We start from the raw sequence: 15,494 nt of genomic DNA on the forward strand, positions 1-15,494 counted from the left end.
TGACTCAACATATAGAGCTTTTTTCACAAACAATTCTTGAAGTTTGGGTAATACTCATTTTAGTAAATTTTCCTCTCTCTCTCTCTCTCTCATGTTAGTCAATTAGTAGTTGTTCTAATTATTTCTCATTTATTTACATATACTAGTAATATTTAGAGTAAATTACATATAAGTGCATCTTTGAATGTTTTTTTAGCCATAAAGCTACCAACTAATTTTTTTCCTCATAAGGCCACTAAATTTAAAATAGTATTATATTTTGGATATAAAAACTAACATATTTACATAAATGCCATTACAGTAAAAAGTCAATAACCATTCTCTCTCTCCTCTCAGACGAGGTCTCCGGTCAACTCCGGCCGACCTCCGGCGGGACTCTGACCAACTTTCGGCAAACTCCGGCGACTACAAAATCTACTATCACTAACACCAAAAGCTACTGTGGCTAGCAACAAAAGCTACTCTGATGAGATTTTCGGCAACCTCCGGTGAGGTCACAAAAGCTACTGTCACCAACAACAAAAGCTACTGTTACCAATAAAAAATACGCTCCCAAAAATCAAAAGCTACTAACACCATTAACAAAAGCTACTGTCAAGGACATAAAAAGATACTCTCACAAATAACAAATGGCTACTGTCACTATCACCATCACCAGTAACAAAAGCTACTTTCACCATCACCAAAAACTACTATCAAGCAAAACAAAAACTACACTAACCAACACCAAAACCTGCTCTCACAAAAACCAAATACTACTACCAAGTAGAAAAAAAGCTACTCCCATAAATTGAGAAAGTTATTCTCAAAGTCTAACAAAACTATGAAAATAAAAAGCTACTTCTACAGTTTTAAAAATCTACTATCATTGTTGTGAAAATCTATTACAATAAATGTAGAAACCTACTGGCAATGTGCTAAAAAGCCATTATAACAAAAGCTACTAACATCAGCTTAAAAAGATACTAACAGAGACATAGAAAGTTACTATCACCTTGTTGAAAAACCACTATAACAGTTATAAAGAGCTACTAACGTAAAATCTATCAAAATGAAAATAGAAGCTATTAACATTAGTTTGAAAATATACTAGCATAAGAAAATAGAAAGCTACTATCTCCATCGCAGCGCCTGCAATCAGATTTGATTAAGGAGGATAGAAAAGGAGCAAACGCTAGCGATCCATTTAGCTTTTACTTTTCTAATTTCTCAGTAAGGCCCAAATTGCACCTCTGCTTCCTGCAAACGCAGTCTCTCCCTCTCTCTATATCTCAGTGGTGGTTGTTGTTGGCCTAGGTCTCTCAGAGCTTCGAACAATCGTGAGAGGATTACTCAAGCACCTCACTTCTTGCTCTCTCTCCATTGCTGGAAAATGGCAGCAGTAACAGCTCCGCCGCCTCAACATCCACGAATACCAGATCTCTCCCTCTCTCCTTCTCTCCCTCTCTCTCTCTCACTTGCGCTTTGACTCTCATATCTAGCCAATCTGATTCTGCTTTGACCTTAACTTGCATACCAGATCCATGACCCGCTCTCGCATACCTGATCTTGTGGACGACAAGAATGACAATCTAGTCAGGGCGGAAGATGGAGGAGACTCTGACCGTGGTCGATGAAGCCATTCCCTTCGGTGACTGATTTGATTTCTCTGATCTGCTTTGAATTGGCGTCGAGATCGGAGAAAACGTGGAAGAAAGATGAGGAGATGGTGAAACAATGCAGTCTCGTTTCGCTCGGATCTGCAACAAGGCTTGTCTCTCCGTCGACATCATCCAGCCAGCGCTGAGCTTCACTACGCAATAGTCAATTGCCGCTGAGGGAGAGCTTCCGACGTCAGAGAGGTTATTCGACGGTGAGAAGCGAACGAGCTCGTCGGAGAGAGAGAGAGAGATTTTGATCTGATTTGGGGCTAAGGGCAAAATTGGTGTAGTAAAATAAAAATCTGCTGTATTGTAGCCTCAAGTGGCCCTATGTGTACAAAAAAATTTAAGTGGCCTTATGACGAATTAAAGTTTCAGAATGACACTTGTGTGTAATTTTCTATAATATTTATGCTTTGCATTTTTCTTATTTTTCATTAGTGATTAGTGACTAATTATTTTGATCAAGACGATGATGAGTATTGTGGTGAAAAAAAAAAAAAAAAAGATGAAAAGATGAAAATACTCTTAAAAAATGGAGTAGTTAACAGTATTATTAAGGGAAGGTACTAAAATTATGTCACTGATATGATAGTTTTAGAATATTGATAACCAAAATGACAAATAGTGCAAATTTCAAAGACTGTTCGTGAGATTTACTTGTTTATATATCAGGGCTAGTTTATGCATTCCCTAGTAGTAGATGATTGATTGAAATGAAATTCATGTGCTCTAATCGCGACAAGCATGAAGTAGATAATTAAAAAAAAAAAAACCTATTGTATGCTACACTATGTTGTTGTTGATGCGATTTAAATATATATTTCAAGAAGCAAACTTCACCGCACACTGTTTGGTCAAGACTGTCTTGGGATTGCCTTTGGTTTGGCTGGAAACTTATGTTAATTCTTCAAACTACGTACTCAAAAAGCTTAATTTGTTCCTTTCCGAAAGAAAAAAAAATGCTAGCTTTGTGTTTCCGGTTTCTCAAACATAACATATCCAAAGTCCTAATGCATGCACTATACACAAAACAAGCTGAACTAACCTGTTAACTAATTTGTATTTCCCAAACAATATATTTTATGCTCTTTGTTCTGGTCAAATGAATGCATGCATGCTATTGAGAAAGCTTACTATTGACTATTGACTATTGACTATTGACTATTGACTATTGACTATTGACTTTAAGGTGCATGTTATGCAGATGGAAGCATAAGACTGAGAAAAGTAGAAAGAGCACTCACTCCTTTAAAGCTCTGAAGCATAAACAGAAGGTCCATGCAAGTTTAGATTTTTTTTTTTTTCCTCAAGTTAATTAACACAAGGTTCATATGGGTTGGAAGCCAATAAAGCGTTTTCCAAAGAAACAATCATTTTTCAAGGTTCTGCTCGGTGACTTCTCTAAGCACGTGGTAAAATCCTATCATGTTTTGGACTTTGATTGCATTGCTTCATTCTGTTTAGGTCATATGGTTGAGTAAGATCGTATTTGATCAATACATAAGATTCTGATTGATGCCCAAGAATTTCATGAGCTGACAGTGAATAATACCCTCTTCACAGTTTATGCACGTCTATTAATTAGGGCTGGCTGCGGCACGGTTGCCGACATTTTTGGGGTCAGCCGAATACCGACCGAAAATCTTCGGTTTCGTCAGAATTGAAACCGGTACCGTGCCGGAATTTCGGTTACCGAAACCTCAGTTTACCGAGGTAAACAGTCGGTATCGGTTGGTATATTGGCACACCAATCGTCGGAGGTCAGTGAGGTTGGTGATGGTGGAGGTGAGTCACGGTGGTGACCGGAAGTGGGTGTCGAAGGAGAGAGAAAACAGATCTAGTTCCTCTGTCCTCCATTAGACCAAAACAATTTGGAGATGAGAGAGGGAGGCAGAGAAGAGGAGCTGGGATATGAGAGAGAGGGAGAGCAGTGGGCGGAGGAGCAGAGAGAGGAGGAGGCGGAGAAGAGGGTGGGGGGCGGCAGTGGGTGGAGGAGATGAGAGTGAGTGAGACAGAGGAGAAGAGGAGCTGGAGACTTGAGACCCAGTCGAAGAAGAAGGCAATGAGTCAACAAGAAAAGAGAAAAAGAAAAAGTAAAGAAGTTGTGGTTCTCGAGGAGGCATCTCAAAGTATTCTTTTCAGTTAAACTAGTATAAAAATAAAATTCTCACTTGTAAGACAATAGGTAACGTTGTAGCCCAGTGGAAAGTGGCGTAACTTACAATCTGGGCTTGAAAAGGTGAGGGTTCAGTCTTGCAAATGGAGAGATATAATCCATTTTTTGAATAACTCTCCTTCTCTCAGCCGGTTCGGTTTGAACCGAAGATTTGGTTTGCTTAAACCGCTACCGAGCCGAAAATGTCCATACGGTTCGGTTTAGCCATACCGCACCTCCGACTACCACTTCCGTCGGCGCCGACAACGGTGGTTTGGCCGGTTTCAGGCCGGTTTCGGCAGGTCTGGCATTTTCAGCCACCCCTACTATTAATGGTCTAATCAATATGCCTAATTAGTATTTCTTGTTCTTAAGAGAAAAGCGGATGATTCTGAAGGCAAGATGTGATCATCATATTAGTCTTAATCTTACATTTGTATTAAACAAACTAAGTAGTTAATTTTTTTTTTTTAAATAAAGGGTGCAGCTGCCCTCAAGTCTTGATTAATGAAACTATCGAATACAAAGGGGGGGACATTGAGCCTAAACCCTTTATTACAATAAGCATATAGAGATCGTCCCAAAATAATCTCATGAGACATAAGTCTCTACAAAATACATGTATTCTAACAAGTACCAATTAGCAAAGAGTGCACTACTGGCTACTCCATTTGCTTTGACATAACGATGACATACCGGAAAGATAACTCGATTACAACGAAAGATAATTACCAAAATCATAGCTTTTCTAGTCTGTTGCTACCAGAAAGTAATTCCGACGACACTCGGTTTCACCCTGCCACCAGGAAGTTGTGACCATTTAACAATGGATTGACTCCTCTTTAGACCAAACAAAGCACTTAGAGTGCATACACAAGCATTTAGCCCGACTAGCCCTACAAGATATATGTAGGGACTTATTAGTTATTACACGCCAAAAGCATGACAATACTAACCAGCTAAAATAAATAAAAACAACCAGCCCAGGCAGGGCCCAAGCCCAAGCCTCATAGGTGGTCTCTTCCTTAATTTATGAAGGATGCAATTTTTACGGCTCTTTCAGAATTCGGCTAACAAAGTGAGTTATGTGAAAATCATGTTGATCGATCAGTCAATACAGTTAGAGCACTAACACGTTTGTTTGAATAGTTCTCAGCTTTCATTGAATTATTTTTCGATTGTTTTCTTGATACATGCAACTAACGATTGATCTAAAATAACTTCTATACATGATAGTGTATACCACCTAAGTTTACAAAGAACATCCACTACAACAAATCTAGGCTTTTACTGCCTAAAATTTACGGCGTGCATACATGTGTACCGTAAAAATTGGTCATTTACGGCGTGCATTGAAAGCATGCGGTAAATGTAGTGTTATATAGTGTTATTTACGGTGTGCTTTAGAAGCACGCTGTAAATGGAATTTTGTCTTGGGTTATTTATGGCTTGCGTTGATAGCACGCTGTAAATGTAGTATTATGAAGAGGCATTTACGGCATTCTTTGATTGCGTGCCGTAAATGAGGATAAAGTATTTACTGCATGCAATATTTGTGTGCTGTAAATGGGGGTGAGCATTCCTCAGACTGTTGCCTGCTCAATTTTTTTACCAAAAGTTAAACTTCCCACATGTTTTTTTGAAAGGAAATAAAAATAAAACCTCTTTCTTCTCCCCAACACCCACAGCTCGCCATCTATCTCCCTCTTCATCCTTACCCACATGGCCAAAAACACTTGTTGATATTGAAACAAAGCCTATCCTCCAGCATCTGTAGTGGGTAAATTTCTCCGTCATCTCTCCCTCATCTGCATACCACAATTTGGTACCGCAATTCACTTTTTAGGGTTTCTTTGAGATTCGAGATGAACATGCATCCTTTGCTATTCCAATTCTCTTTTTGGGCTTTTGATATTCATAATTTTATGCTGGTTTTTTAGCAGCTCAGGTCTAAGTTTTCAAATGCTCTCAAACATCCCCACACCTCCTCTCTCTATTTCTCTCTCGGTGACGACGGCAAGGTGAGATTTGTGAACTATGTCAATTGCTGATTTGAACTACATTCTTTATTGTCTGTACTAAACTTATATCTCTGAAAATTCGAAGAGATAAAAAACTGACCTGCGAGGAGAGAGAAACGGTGAGCTATGGTGAGCAAAATAGAGGAAGCGCAATTAAACAAGCTCGAGAGCCAGATCGATAATGGAGGAGGAGGAGGAGTGTGGGAGTACCTGTGCTTGGTCCAAAATCTCAAGATCAAGTCTTGGATGGAAGGTGAGTTTTGAGCTCCGGATTAGAAATTTGAGTTTGGATTGGAATTGCTTGATTAGGTGAACCATTGCAATTTGAATTTATGTTAGTTCAATTTAGGCCATTTGATTATGGATCATGGTAGCTTAGGGAATGGAGCGGAATTACTTGATGATGAATCGGGCCAGGTTGTGTGCAATTTTGTGTGTTTGAATTTGTGTAAATTCTATTGAGTTGTGTTAGATTGCTGTTGATTGTCATATTGATATGTTGTTTGAAAAATGTAGTGTTTCGACATCCAAGTATCCGAGTATAGTAAAAATTGTTTGAGTTGAAAGACCTTAACTTAGTGATGCAAGTAATATTTTCAGCCAGTAAGAGGTTTGTTTGGTGTTTTAACTAGTAAATGAAAGAAGTTTCACACGACCAAATTGGTAATGAAGGGGGGAAGTAGAAAAATTCATTTGAGTCCTAGCTATATTCAATCATGATAAGCTTATATCCTGTCATTATTATGTCTCCAATTTAAAGTTTCTTTTTGTATTTCTCGATGCAGAACGGACTCTATAGGAGCAAGTTGCACTTGTAGCCATGGACTGCCAGTGTCTTGATGTTGCAAAGGTATAATACTTACTTCTTTAGCTTATACTTCTAAAGTACTTTGAACTAGCAACTTTAGGCTATGATGATTTCAAATAGTTTACTTTGTATACTATGGTGAATTGAGACTACTATTGTGTAATCTACTGTGTGTGAAGACTAATCTGATGAGATCCTAAAATTGGTGCTCATGGAGACTCCTCCACAAGGGGTCATTTCCAAACAAGAAGTTATTGAATACTATATTAAAACCGTTCAAAGAGTTTTGGGCAAGTGGGTAAGCTTTAATTTTGTTTGCCATTGTGGAATTGCTTAGGCTCTCAAGATGAACTATGCTTCAATGTTGGTTTCTATAGTGACAAGGATGCTCAGATGTGTATATACAATGCTTCTTGGGATACTCATTTTGGCTTTTGCTGTGATGTTAATGATGAAACTTCCCAGAAGCTTGCATGTAAAATTCTATCATTTTTACCCATGTTCAGTTCAATTGCTTGTTGCTAGACACTAAATCTGTAGGTGTGCTATTTTGTGGTTGTCACAAAATGAGTGCTTCAGAGATTTTCTGTTTGAACAGACGATGAAGTTTCTATGAGGTTTGGTTGTTCATTAATGTCAATTTTGAATTGTTTAATTCTTTGCATGTCTTTGTTTTAAGTTTACTGGGGTTTTTATCGGTTAGGCCTGACCCAGATTTTGTTTATGTGAAAAAGGATTACAGTTTTTCAAACGTTCAAAATCCAACTCTATTATATGCACTTGGGAATACCAAACACTAGCTTGTTTGAATGGATAAACCGGGGATTGGTGTTGTTACAAAGGCGCAAATGGTTTATTATTATGCTCAAATACTAACAAAGGTCTTGGGAAAGTAAGTATATTATTATGAGTTTACTTTTTGATTCCTTCTATTATTTACTTTTGCTTATTGGTGTAATATATTTGTCTGTAGTGAGAAAGATGCACAAATGTGTATATATCATGTTTCCTGGAAATCTTTCTGTTGTGAAATTGATGAAGAATCTACAAGCAATCTGGCAAGTTAGTATATGAACGAAATGAAATTTAGTATGCCCACATTTGGTTTCTTTTTTTTACATGTTGTGGACTAAATGCTCCATATACTGCAGGTGTTCCTGGTGTTTTATCTTTTTAGCCAGACAAGAGTTATGACTCAGATAATAAAAACTATGGAGGTTTTACTCTTTCTTAGCTTGGATTTTACGGTTCATTCGTTAAAATGGTCTGGTTATGTTTGTAATTTTAGATGATTTTGTATCTTAATTGTCATTGCTAGATCAAAACTTTGCTTCTCAATTTAAATGTCTTTTGAACCCATTTGCACCTATATTTACCAACTTGATGTCATGGAATGTCTTGCTTTTGGGATATAAGTAATACTATAGTAGCACTCTGTGTCTTGGTTTTGCATATTTCTGTCAGTGTCAGAGAGCAATTACACCATACCCTCCCAAGTAATTATGTGCATAGATACAATAAAATTCTTGTGGAAATAATTTTTAATGTATCATTGAACACTAGAGCAAGGAAGTAGAAGATAAGTGCATAATGGTGACAGGTGACTTTTTTCTCTGTCTGCAAAGTGAAGGGGAGTTGGCAAGATTGTGACTTTTTCTTCAAACATACAAATTTACTGAAGTTTGATGGTGGTAGAAAAGGGCGTAAACGAGTAAGGAGAAAGCAGAAGGAAATGAGCCAAAGAAATATTCAGCTGAGAGCATTTTAGGATCTTCAAAAGTTGCACGGTAAAAATTATCCATCTATACATAGTATAAATGCTAAACTCTATAGATATATAAGTTCTCCATTATACGCAACATGAAATTTTGAGTTCATTTTCAGTTCATCAATAAGGGTGGTGATTTTAAGTATGTTGACAAGTTAGATGCAAGCTCAATACTAGCTATCAGTTGAGTGACAAGAATAAAAGCTCAGGAGAGAAGAGAAGGACATGGTAATTGAAGCAGAAGCATATTGAAAGGAAACCAGAGGGAGTTATATATAGTATAACACTGAATTAGCTTAAATTCCTTATTTGTAGTTAGGTAACTTCAAATATTTGTTTTAATGAGTTCTACTAATACATTTCCATTTGTTACTTTGTAAATGAAATTAACTATAGTGAGGGTAATATGATTATGACATTTGAGCAAAAAGAAATTTGTTTTTTTTGTTTTTTTTTTGTTTGAACAGACCTTATTTACGGCGCGTAGTGTGTGCCTTAAATAGAAGTTTAGTCACTCTTTTATGGCACATACAGTGTGCGCCTTTAATAGGGAGGTCTTTTACGGCATGTAATGTAGGCTGTAAATGACCTAAATGACATTTGTGGAACCACTTTTACGGCATGCTAAATTATTCTTTTATGACGCTTTTTTGCACGCCTTAAAAGACATGGAGTCTTTTACGGCGCGAGGTTTTACAGAGTGTTTTTGTGCCCTCTAAATAGGCTTTTACGGCGCACATGATGGGCCGTAAAAGACCGTTTTTGGTGTAGTGATCATTGGACGATCACTTTGCAAATGTGCTCTTAGAGGTCATAGTGGAAAACCCTGGGATGTGGAATTAGAGAGGAGAGAGAATGGCCTGTTATTAAATAATGGTTGGCAGAGTTTTGTGAAGGATCAACTTTTAGATAGGGTTGGGCACGGGCCGGGTTCAATTTATCATTTGCTGGGCCCGGGACCGGCCCATTTTTTATGGTTCAAGGCCAAAGCCCGTTTTACATCCAATAGGGACCGGCCCATTTCATTTTGGGCCGGGTTTCAGGGCTTTCGGGCCCAAAATACATGTGTTTTTTTCTTTTTCTTTTTCTTTCCAGATCTCAGCCCTCTTCTAGCCTTCCTCTTGCTCTTTGGTGGTCTGGGAGGACGAGCACATGTCGGAGTCGGCCTTCCCATCAGCAGCCATGGTACGATCTTAACAGGGAGAAGAAAAATTATATTAGAAACACCCAAATGAATTGAAAATTTAATTCAATCTACATCAATTTCGTGAAGACGAAGATGTGAACTGAAAACGAAGTCGAACACATCTGAGATGAAGTATGGAGATGAAGACGATGCAATTCAATTTACATCGTCACTTACCCATCTGAGATGAAGACAAAATTAGACGAATACGATGTGAACTCTCTCCGGTGAAGACGAAGACGAAGAGTCGAAGACGATGTGAACTCAAATGAAGATGAACGCGTGTTAAAGGACTTGCGAGTAAGAAGACTGAGAAGATTCAAGATCCCACTGGGAGATCATGGCTCGTTAAACTTCCTCTAGAAAGGTATGAATCCAAAGGGTACAGATCTAGTTATGATCGCTGTCACATGGGAAGAGGTTGGAAAGATTGTCGCAAAGCCAACTAGATATATCGCATGGGGACAACCTCATTTTTTGAGTTTGTCAAGAACAGCATAGTGCAACTTCATATCTTCAAGAATTGGCATTCCGTAATCCGTGGTACTTGATGCTCCCAACTTCAAAGCATAAAGCTTACTAGGGACCCCCTCATTTTTAAGTTTCAGATTGCATTGCTTTGTGAAATGTCTTGACGTACTGGAAATATTCGATGCGCATCTTGTACTTGTATAATGTTACTTTCAGTCTCTAGAGCCATGTCTTGTACATATAGTTGGTTACTTCCATCTAAACCTTTGACCTTCGCTCTTCATAATAACATTATTCTTTGCTTGATTATTTCATATTTTATTTTACAATTTGATGAATGCTCTACATTTGAGGGACTTTTAAGGAAATCCCAACATTTTACGATTTATGAGGTATAGATCTATGCCACACTTATCTAGCTAGGCTCCAAAATTGGTATTTTTTTTCTTTAGGATTTTGAGAGAAATCATACGTCCATTTCTTGAGCTGTGTAATCAACAACAGTGTGCTTGCTTGACAGGAGAGACCACAGACTAAACCAATCCACAAGCCCTGCACCCAAATTAAACCAAAAAAGCAACCAAAAATATTTTGAATTGAACTGTGAACTAAAAAGCCAACTTTTAAAGCATAGTAACTCAACATTTTACAATTTATGAGGCATAGATCTATGCCACACTTATGTAGCTAGGCTCCAAAATTGGTTCTCTTTCTTTGGGATTTTGAGAGAAATCAGATGTCCATTTCTTGAGCTGTGTAATCAACAACAGTGTGCTTGCTTGACAGAAGAGACCACAGATTAAACCAATCCATAAGCCCTGCACCCCAATTAAACCACAAAAAAAAAAAAAATGAATTGAACTCTGAAACAAAAGAAGAATGAACTTGCTATATAAATTTGATTACCTTGGCATAAAGTTTGAACTCAAATCCAAGAAGACCAGCAATTGTCATGCCAATAAAGTAGAATGTTCCCAAGTTCACATACACAGCCAAGTGCTGCCACCCACATCCTCTTGCCACACCTGAATATAACCATAACCACTAAATCTACACCAAGAAATAACCAGAAAACTAAAGAAAACAAAGCTCAAATAGAAAATCTCGACTGTTAATCTTCACCTGAAAAGACACCTTGCAAGGAATCAAGAATTATTGAAACTGCAAGAAGTGGTGTCATAGAAGCAAAATCCTCTATCAGTACTGAATAATTTGAACTGCTGTCAATGAAGAAGCGTGCCCAGATATTGTGACCAAATGTCAAAGCCAGAACAATTGTGAAAGAAAGAATCAGTGAGAGCTTAAGAGTCACAAGCATTGCATTCTTTGCTCGACCTGGGTTGCCTGCCCCCAATTCATTTGACACCCTTGTACTGCTACCACAATATGTGAACTCTGTTATAAACAATGTATATATCGTAAAACTGGAAGGAATTGAAAAACTTGGGAGTTTTACTCCACTTACCTAGCAGTAACACTGAGGCCATATGTAACCATGTAACCAATTTCTTGTGTGTTCACACTGACGAATAATCAAAAAGTGGCTATTTGAGTTAGACAGAACTAACAGGCTGAAGCAATAAAAACCTACAGAAAAATGTAATTGAAGCTGACCACATTGCAAGTAGTGAAGTTGTTCTCGTCGAGTTTGGCATCAATCCTCCCATAAACACAAGAATCTCGAAAGCCCACTCCTCCAAACTAAAGTGATAAAAGAACAGAAAATGTAATCTTATTTAAACGTCAAGCACTAGTAACAGATGCAATGTTCACAAACAGATACAGTTTCAAATGTTATGTTGCTATACTATCAATAGGCTTTATTGATGATCATGTAGAATCTTGTTTGCATTTGCAATTTTGAATCCCAATACTTGTCAGATATGATATAGTGCAATCGAGTTTATTACTAGATCAAGATAAAGTAATGAAACATATAAGGAGGTGCACTTACCATTCCATTGTTGCAGACGGAAGGGCAAGTTTCAAACCAGTCATGATATATTGGAATGGTTCTAATGAAAATCCTTCCCATGTATGCTCAAAATTCTTTGCAAAACTAACATGGAAGGCCAACATAAGAACCGATATCCACAGAGTAACTGAAGCTGCTAGTGGAGCTCCCTTGAAACCAAGAGATGTCCAATGTACTAAACCATAAGTGATGGCAATATGAATTACAATGGAGATCATGGAGAAGACCATTGGCATGACATAGATGGATTGTGTCTGAAGGAATCTCAAGATGTTTTGCAGGAGGCCATATGCAAATAATCCGGGAATTAGAAATTTCAAGAAAAGAGCTGCAGATTTTGCAATTTGAGGATCTTGATGGAGGAAAATAAGTATTGGTTCTGTATACAACCAAATTACAGATATGATGGAGCAGAATAGGAAAGATATGATACAAGAAGCTTGTAGATAAATCCCCAACATTCTATATGACTTTGCACCAAACCCTTGCCCACAAAGTGTCTCAAGAGCTCCACTTAATCCAACCTACACCAAGAAGTGATACACAAATAAAAATAGGTATATCCCTTGCTAAACGTTGTGTCATGTTAAGTGGTCAAACTGTCTAGCAAGAGAACATTTCGACTGAGAATTTACCACAAATGCAAAACCTGTAACATTGGCCCATGAATTGGCCAAGGTTGCACCAGCTAAGGGAAGCTCACCAAGGTGGCCAGCAAACATGACAGACACCAATGTGATCAAGGAGAAGAATAAATTGGTGAGAATTGCTGGCAACGAAAACAAGACCTGTTCCTTAGCCTCCTCAACGTCTAATAGTATCTTACAACATGTTCCTGTTGATGTTTCTTCTCCATGGCCTTCTTCGTTGACACCTGCCTATAGTATAGGTGCATTAGTAATGTCTTCAAATTGAAACTACTGTGAAAGTTTTGCATACGAATTCCCAGAATACAGAAATTCGTCATTTTCCAATTTCCAATTTTTATTTGAACATATTGGTGCAGCAATTCAAAAACAACAATGCCGACCATGTATTTTTACGCAACTAGGGTTTCGATGTGTATGTCTATAGGATGCATGCAATTACGTGCAACGGTTGTAGTTGGGTCACAAAAACCAACTCAAATTCTTGAAAAGAAAAAAGCAAACAAACAGAGTTAGAAGATGGCTCAGATTTTATGGGGAAGTCTCACTAGTTTAGTATAACGAACTCCATGCAGAAACTGGAAAACTTCCCCTATCATCGATGAAATCAGAAGAGGCGCCATGTTGTTCGATCAAGTCTCCTGGGAATGGATTCTCCGTGAAGCGAATTGAGATGCTCACGAAGCGGCCACGCTTGCCAATCGGATGGCTGGTCTTAACAGACGGGACAATAGGCCATCACCGTCCGTGACTCTGGTGCTCCGGAACGATGGCCTTCCCTGTCCTATTGAGCTGGGGAACCAGCTGTTTTTATTTCTGTTTTTGGTTGTTATTATAGACGGTGTCACGGTGATAAAACAAAACCTTTCTATTTGCTTCGTTGTATCTGGGCCTTTGCAGTGTTGGGCTCTGTTTGGGCTTTGCCCTTTAATGAAATGCTTCTTTCATCAAAAAAAGAAAACTCAATGCATCAACGTACTAGTAGAGCTATATACGACTAATATGTATACGTGCTACTATTGCCACTCTACCATTTTCTTTGTTTACCCTACAAATATTTGAATTATTGAAAGACTATATTGCCCAAATGCAAAATGACTAATAAGTACACTAATTTTCTAAAATTTAAATCTTTAATGAAAACTAAATACATAACTAATTAAATACAAAACTACTTAATTTCTCTTTTGATAACATTAATCTTCATCCTCTCCATCCAAATTTCAATTTCTTTTTGTTTTGCCCAAAAATGGTGCTTCTCTCATTGTCTCGTTAAAAACTTTGCCAAGTAACAAAAACCCAATGGAACAAAAATAACCTCGGTCGAAGGGGAAAAAGAGCACAACACACCCTTCACGTTTCGAGATTTACATGTAGACATCTCCCCCTTATGACTACGGTCATGGGAGTTCGGATAACTTCCGCAAACGACGCTACCAACATGTTCCTCGAAAGTGGAATTTAGGCAATGACTTAGTGATCAAGTCTGCCACACTGTCCTCAGATTGAACCTAGGTCACTTTGATCTTGAGGAGAGTTTGTTGTTGCTAATTATCCTTAGTGATGTCGCTTTTGATGTAGCCTTGCTTCATTTGTTCAAAATAAGCAGCATTATCCTAAATGCTCGTAGACTCATCTGTGGTAGACTTCAAACCACAATTGTTCGAACATGTGTAATTATGGATCCAATCTATAAACATTCACGAACTACTTCGTGAAGAGTAATAATCTGATTAATCTCTGCATTGTTTGAAGATATAGCGACTAGGGTCTGTTTTGTAGACTTCCAAGATATCACGGTCTTTACCCATGGTGAACACTTAACCAGTTTGGGAATGACCTTTGTATGGGTCAGAGAGATACCCAACATCAGCAAAACCTTCCAAAACACATGTTGTTTTGGGATGGGGATAGAGGAAGTAGGCCAGTGTTGGCGGCGTTCTTGGTGTGTGATGGGTCCGAATCCATTAGAACAAGCCCATATCAATCGTACATCAAGTACCGAAAAATATCTTTTACACCAATCCAATGGCGTCGCGTGGTGAACACTTAACCAATTTGGGAATGACCTTTGTGTGGGTCAAAGAGATACCCAACATCAGCAAAACCTTCCAAAACACATGTTGTTTTGGGATGGGGATAGAGGAAGTAGGCCAGTGTTGGCGGCGTTCCTGGTGTGTGATGGGTCCGAATCCATCGTCTCTCTTTAGGGATAGAACAAGCCCATATCAATCGTACATCAAGTACCGAAAGATATCTTTTACACAAATCCAATGGCGTTGCGTTGGCACAAACCTATACCTTAGCTAACAAGTTCACTGCAAATGAGATGTCCCGTCTTGTGCATCGAGCTAAGTACAATAATGCGCCTATTGTACTTAAGTAAGATACTTCTGCCTTTAGCACATCTTCGTCATCATCCTTTGGACGAAGAGGATCCTTTTTAGGATCAAGACTACGGACGATCATGAGGGTGTTTGAAGGCTTGACCTTGTCAAAATTCCTAAGCATCTATCAACACGATGCTCAAGTTCCAAATCGAGACATAATCGTGTTCTCCCAAAATCCTTCATCTCAAACTCGGATTTCAAATGTTCAACGGTTTCCCTTAACTCTGGCTTCCAATGAAGATCATGTCCAACATGAACCGTGATAGAATCGGAAACTTGTTATGGAAACGTGCGGGCATATCCCTTCCCAAGTAGTCACTTTAGTGAGCGTTTCAATCTTATTGCAAACATGCTCCGTGGTCTAGAGCCACTTGACTTAGGTAAACGAAATTCACCATGAACCTTCACGTATATTCCATATCTAGATACC

At 38.3% G+C, this 15,494-nt stretch overlaps 1 protein-coding gene and 1 long non-coding RNA gene across 4 annotated transcripts; one reads left to right on the forward strand and one right to left on the reverse strand.

The window, feature by feature from the left end:
• The first annotated feature begins 7,600 nt into the window (after positions 1–7,600).
• Positions 7,601–8,409, forward strand: LOC112167088. Of its 2 annotated transcripts, none has more exons than XR_005799166.1 (3): positions 7,601–7,689; positions 7,779–7,844; positions 8,191–8,409. It is a non-coding gene; the product is annotated as an uncharacterized LOC112167088 (long non-coding RNA). The 2 variants fall into 2 exon arrangements; XR_002923591.2 differs by having other exon boundaries at positions 8,253–8,409.
• Positions 8,410–10,630: 2,221 nt separating this feature from the next.
• Positions 10,631–13,502, reverse strand: LOC112203544 (protein DETOXIFICATION 18). Of its 2 annotated transcripts, none has more exons than XM_040507218.1 (8): positions 13,223–13,502; positions 12,663–12,901; positions 12,007–12,551; positions 11,667–11,753; positions 11,518–11,574; positions 11,175–11,425; positions 10,959–11,077; positions 10,631–10,870 (listed from the first exon to the last, which is right to left on the reverse strand). In XM_040507218.1, exons 2-8 carry the CDS (start codon positions 12,747–12,749, stop codon positions 10,721–10,723), a joined length of 1,296 nt encoding a protein of 431 aa, XP_040363152.1. In that variant the 5' UTR covers positions 12,750–12,901; positions 13,223–13,502; the 3' UTR covers positions 10,631–10,720. The 2 variants fall into 2 exon arrangements, with proteins under 2 accessions (XP_040363152.1, XP_040363151.1); XM_040507217.1 differs by having other exon boundaries at positions 12,663–12,905.
• Positions 13,503–15,494: the final 1,992 nt, after the last annotated feature.

Source organism: Rosa chinensis, chromosome 5 (assembly GCF_002994745.2).
Source record: "Rosa chinensis cultivar Old Blush chromosome 5, RchiOBHm-V2, whole genome shotgun sequence".
Taxonomy (NCBI): Eukaryota; Viridiplantae; Streptophyta; class Magnoliopsida; order Rosales; family Rosaceae; genus Rosa; species Rosa chinensis.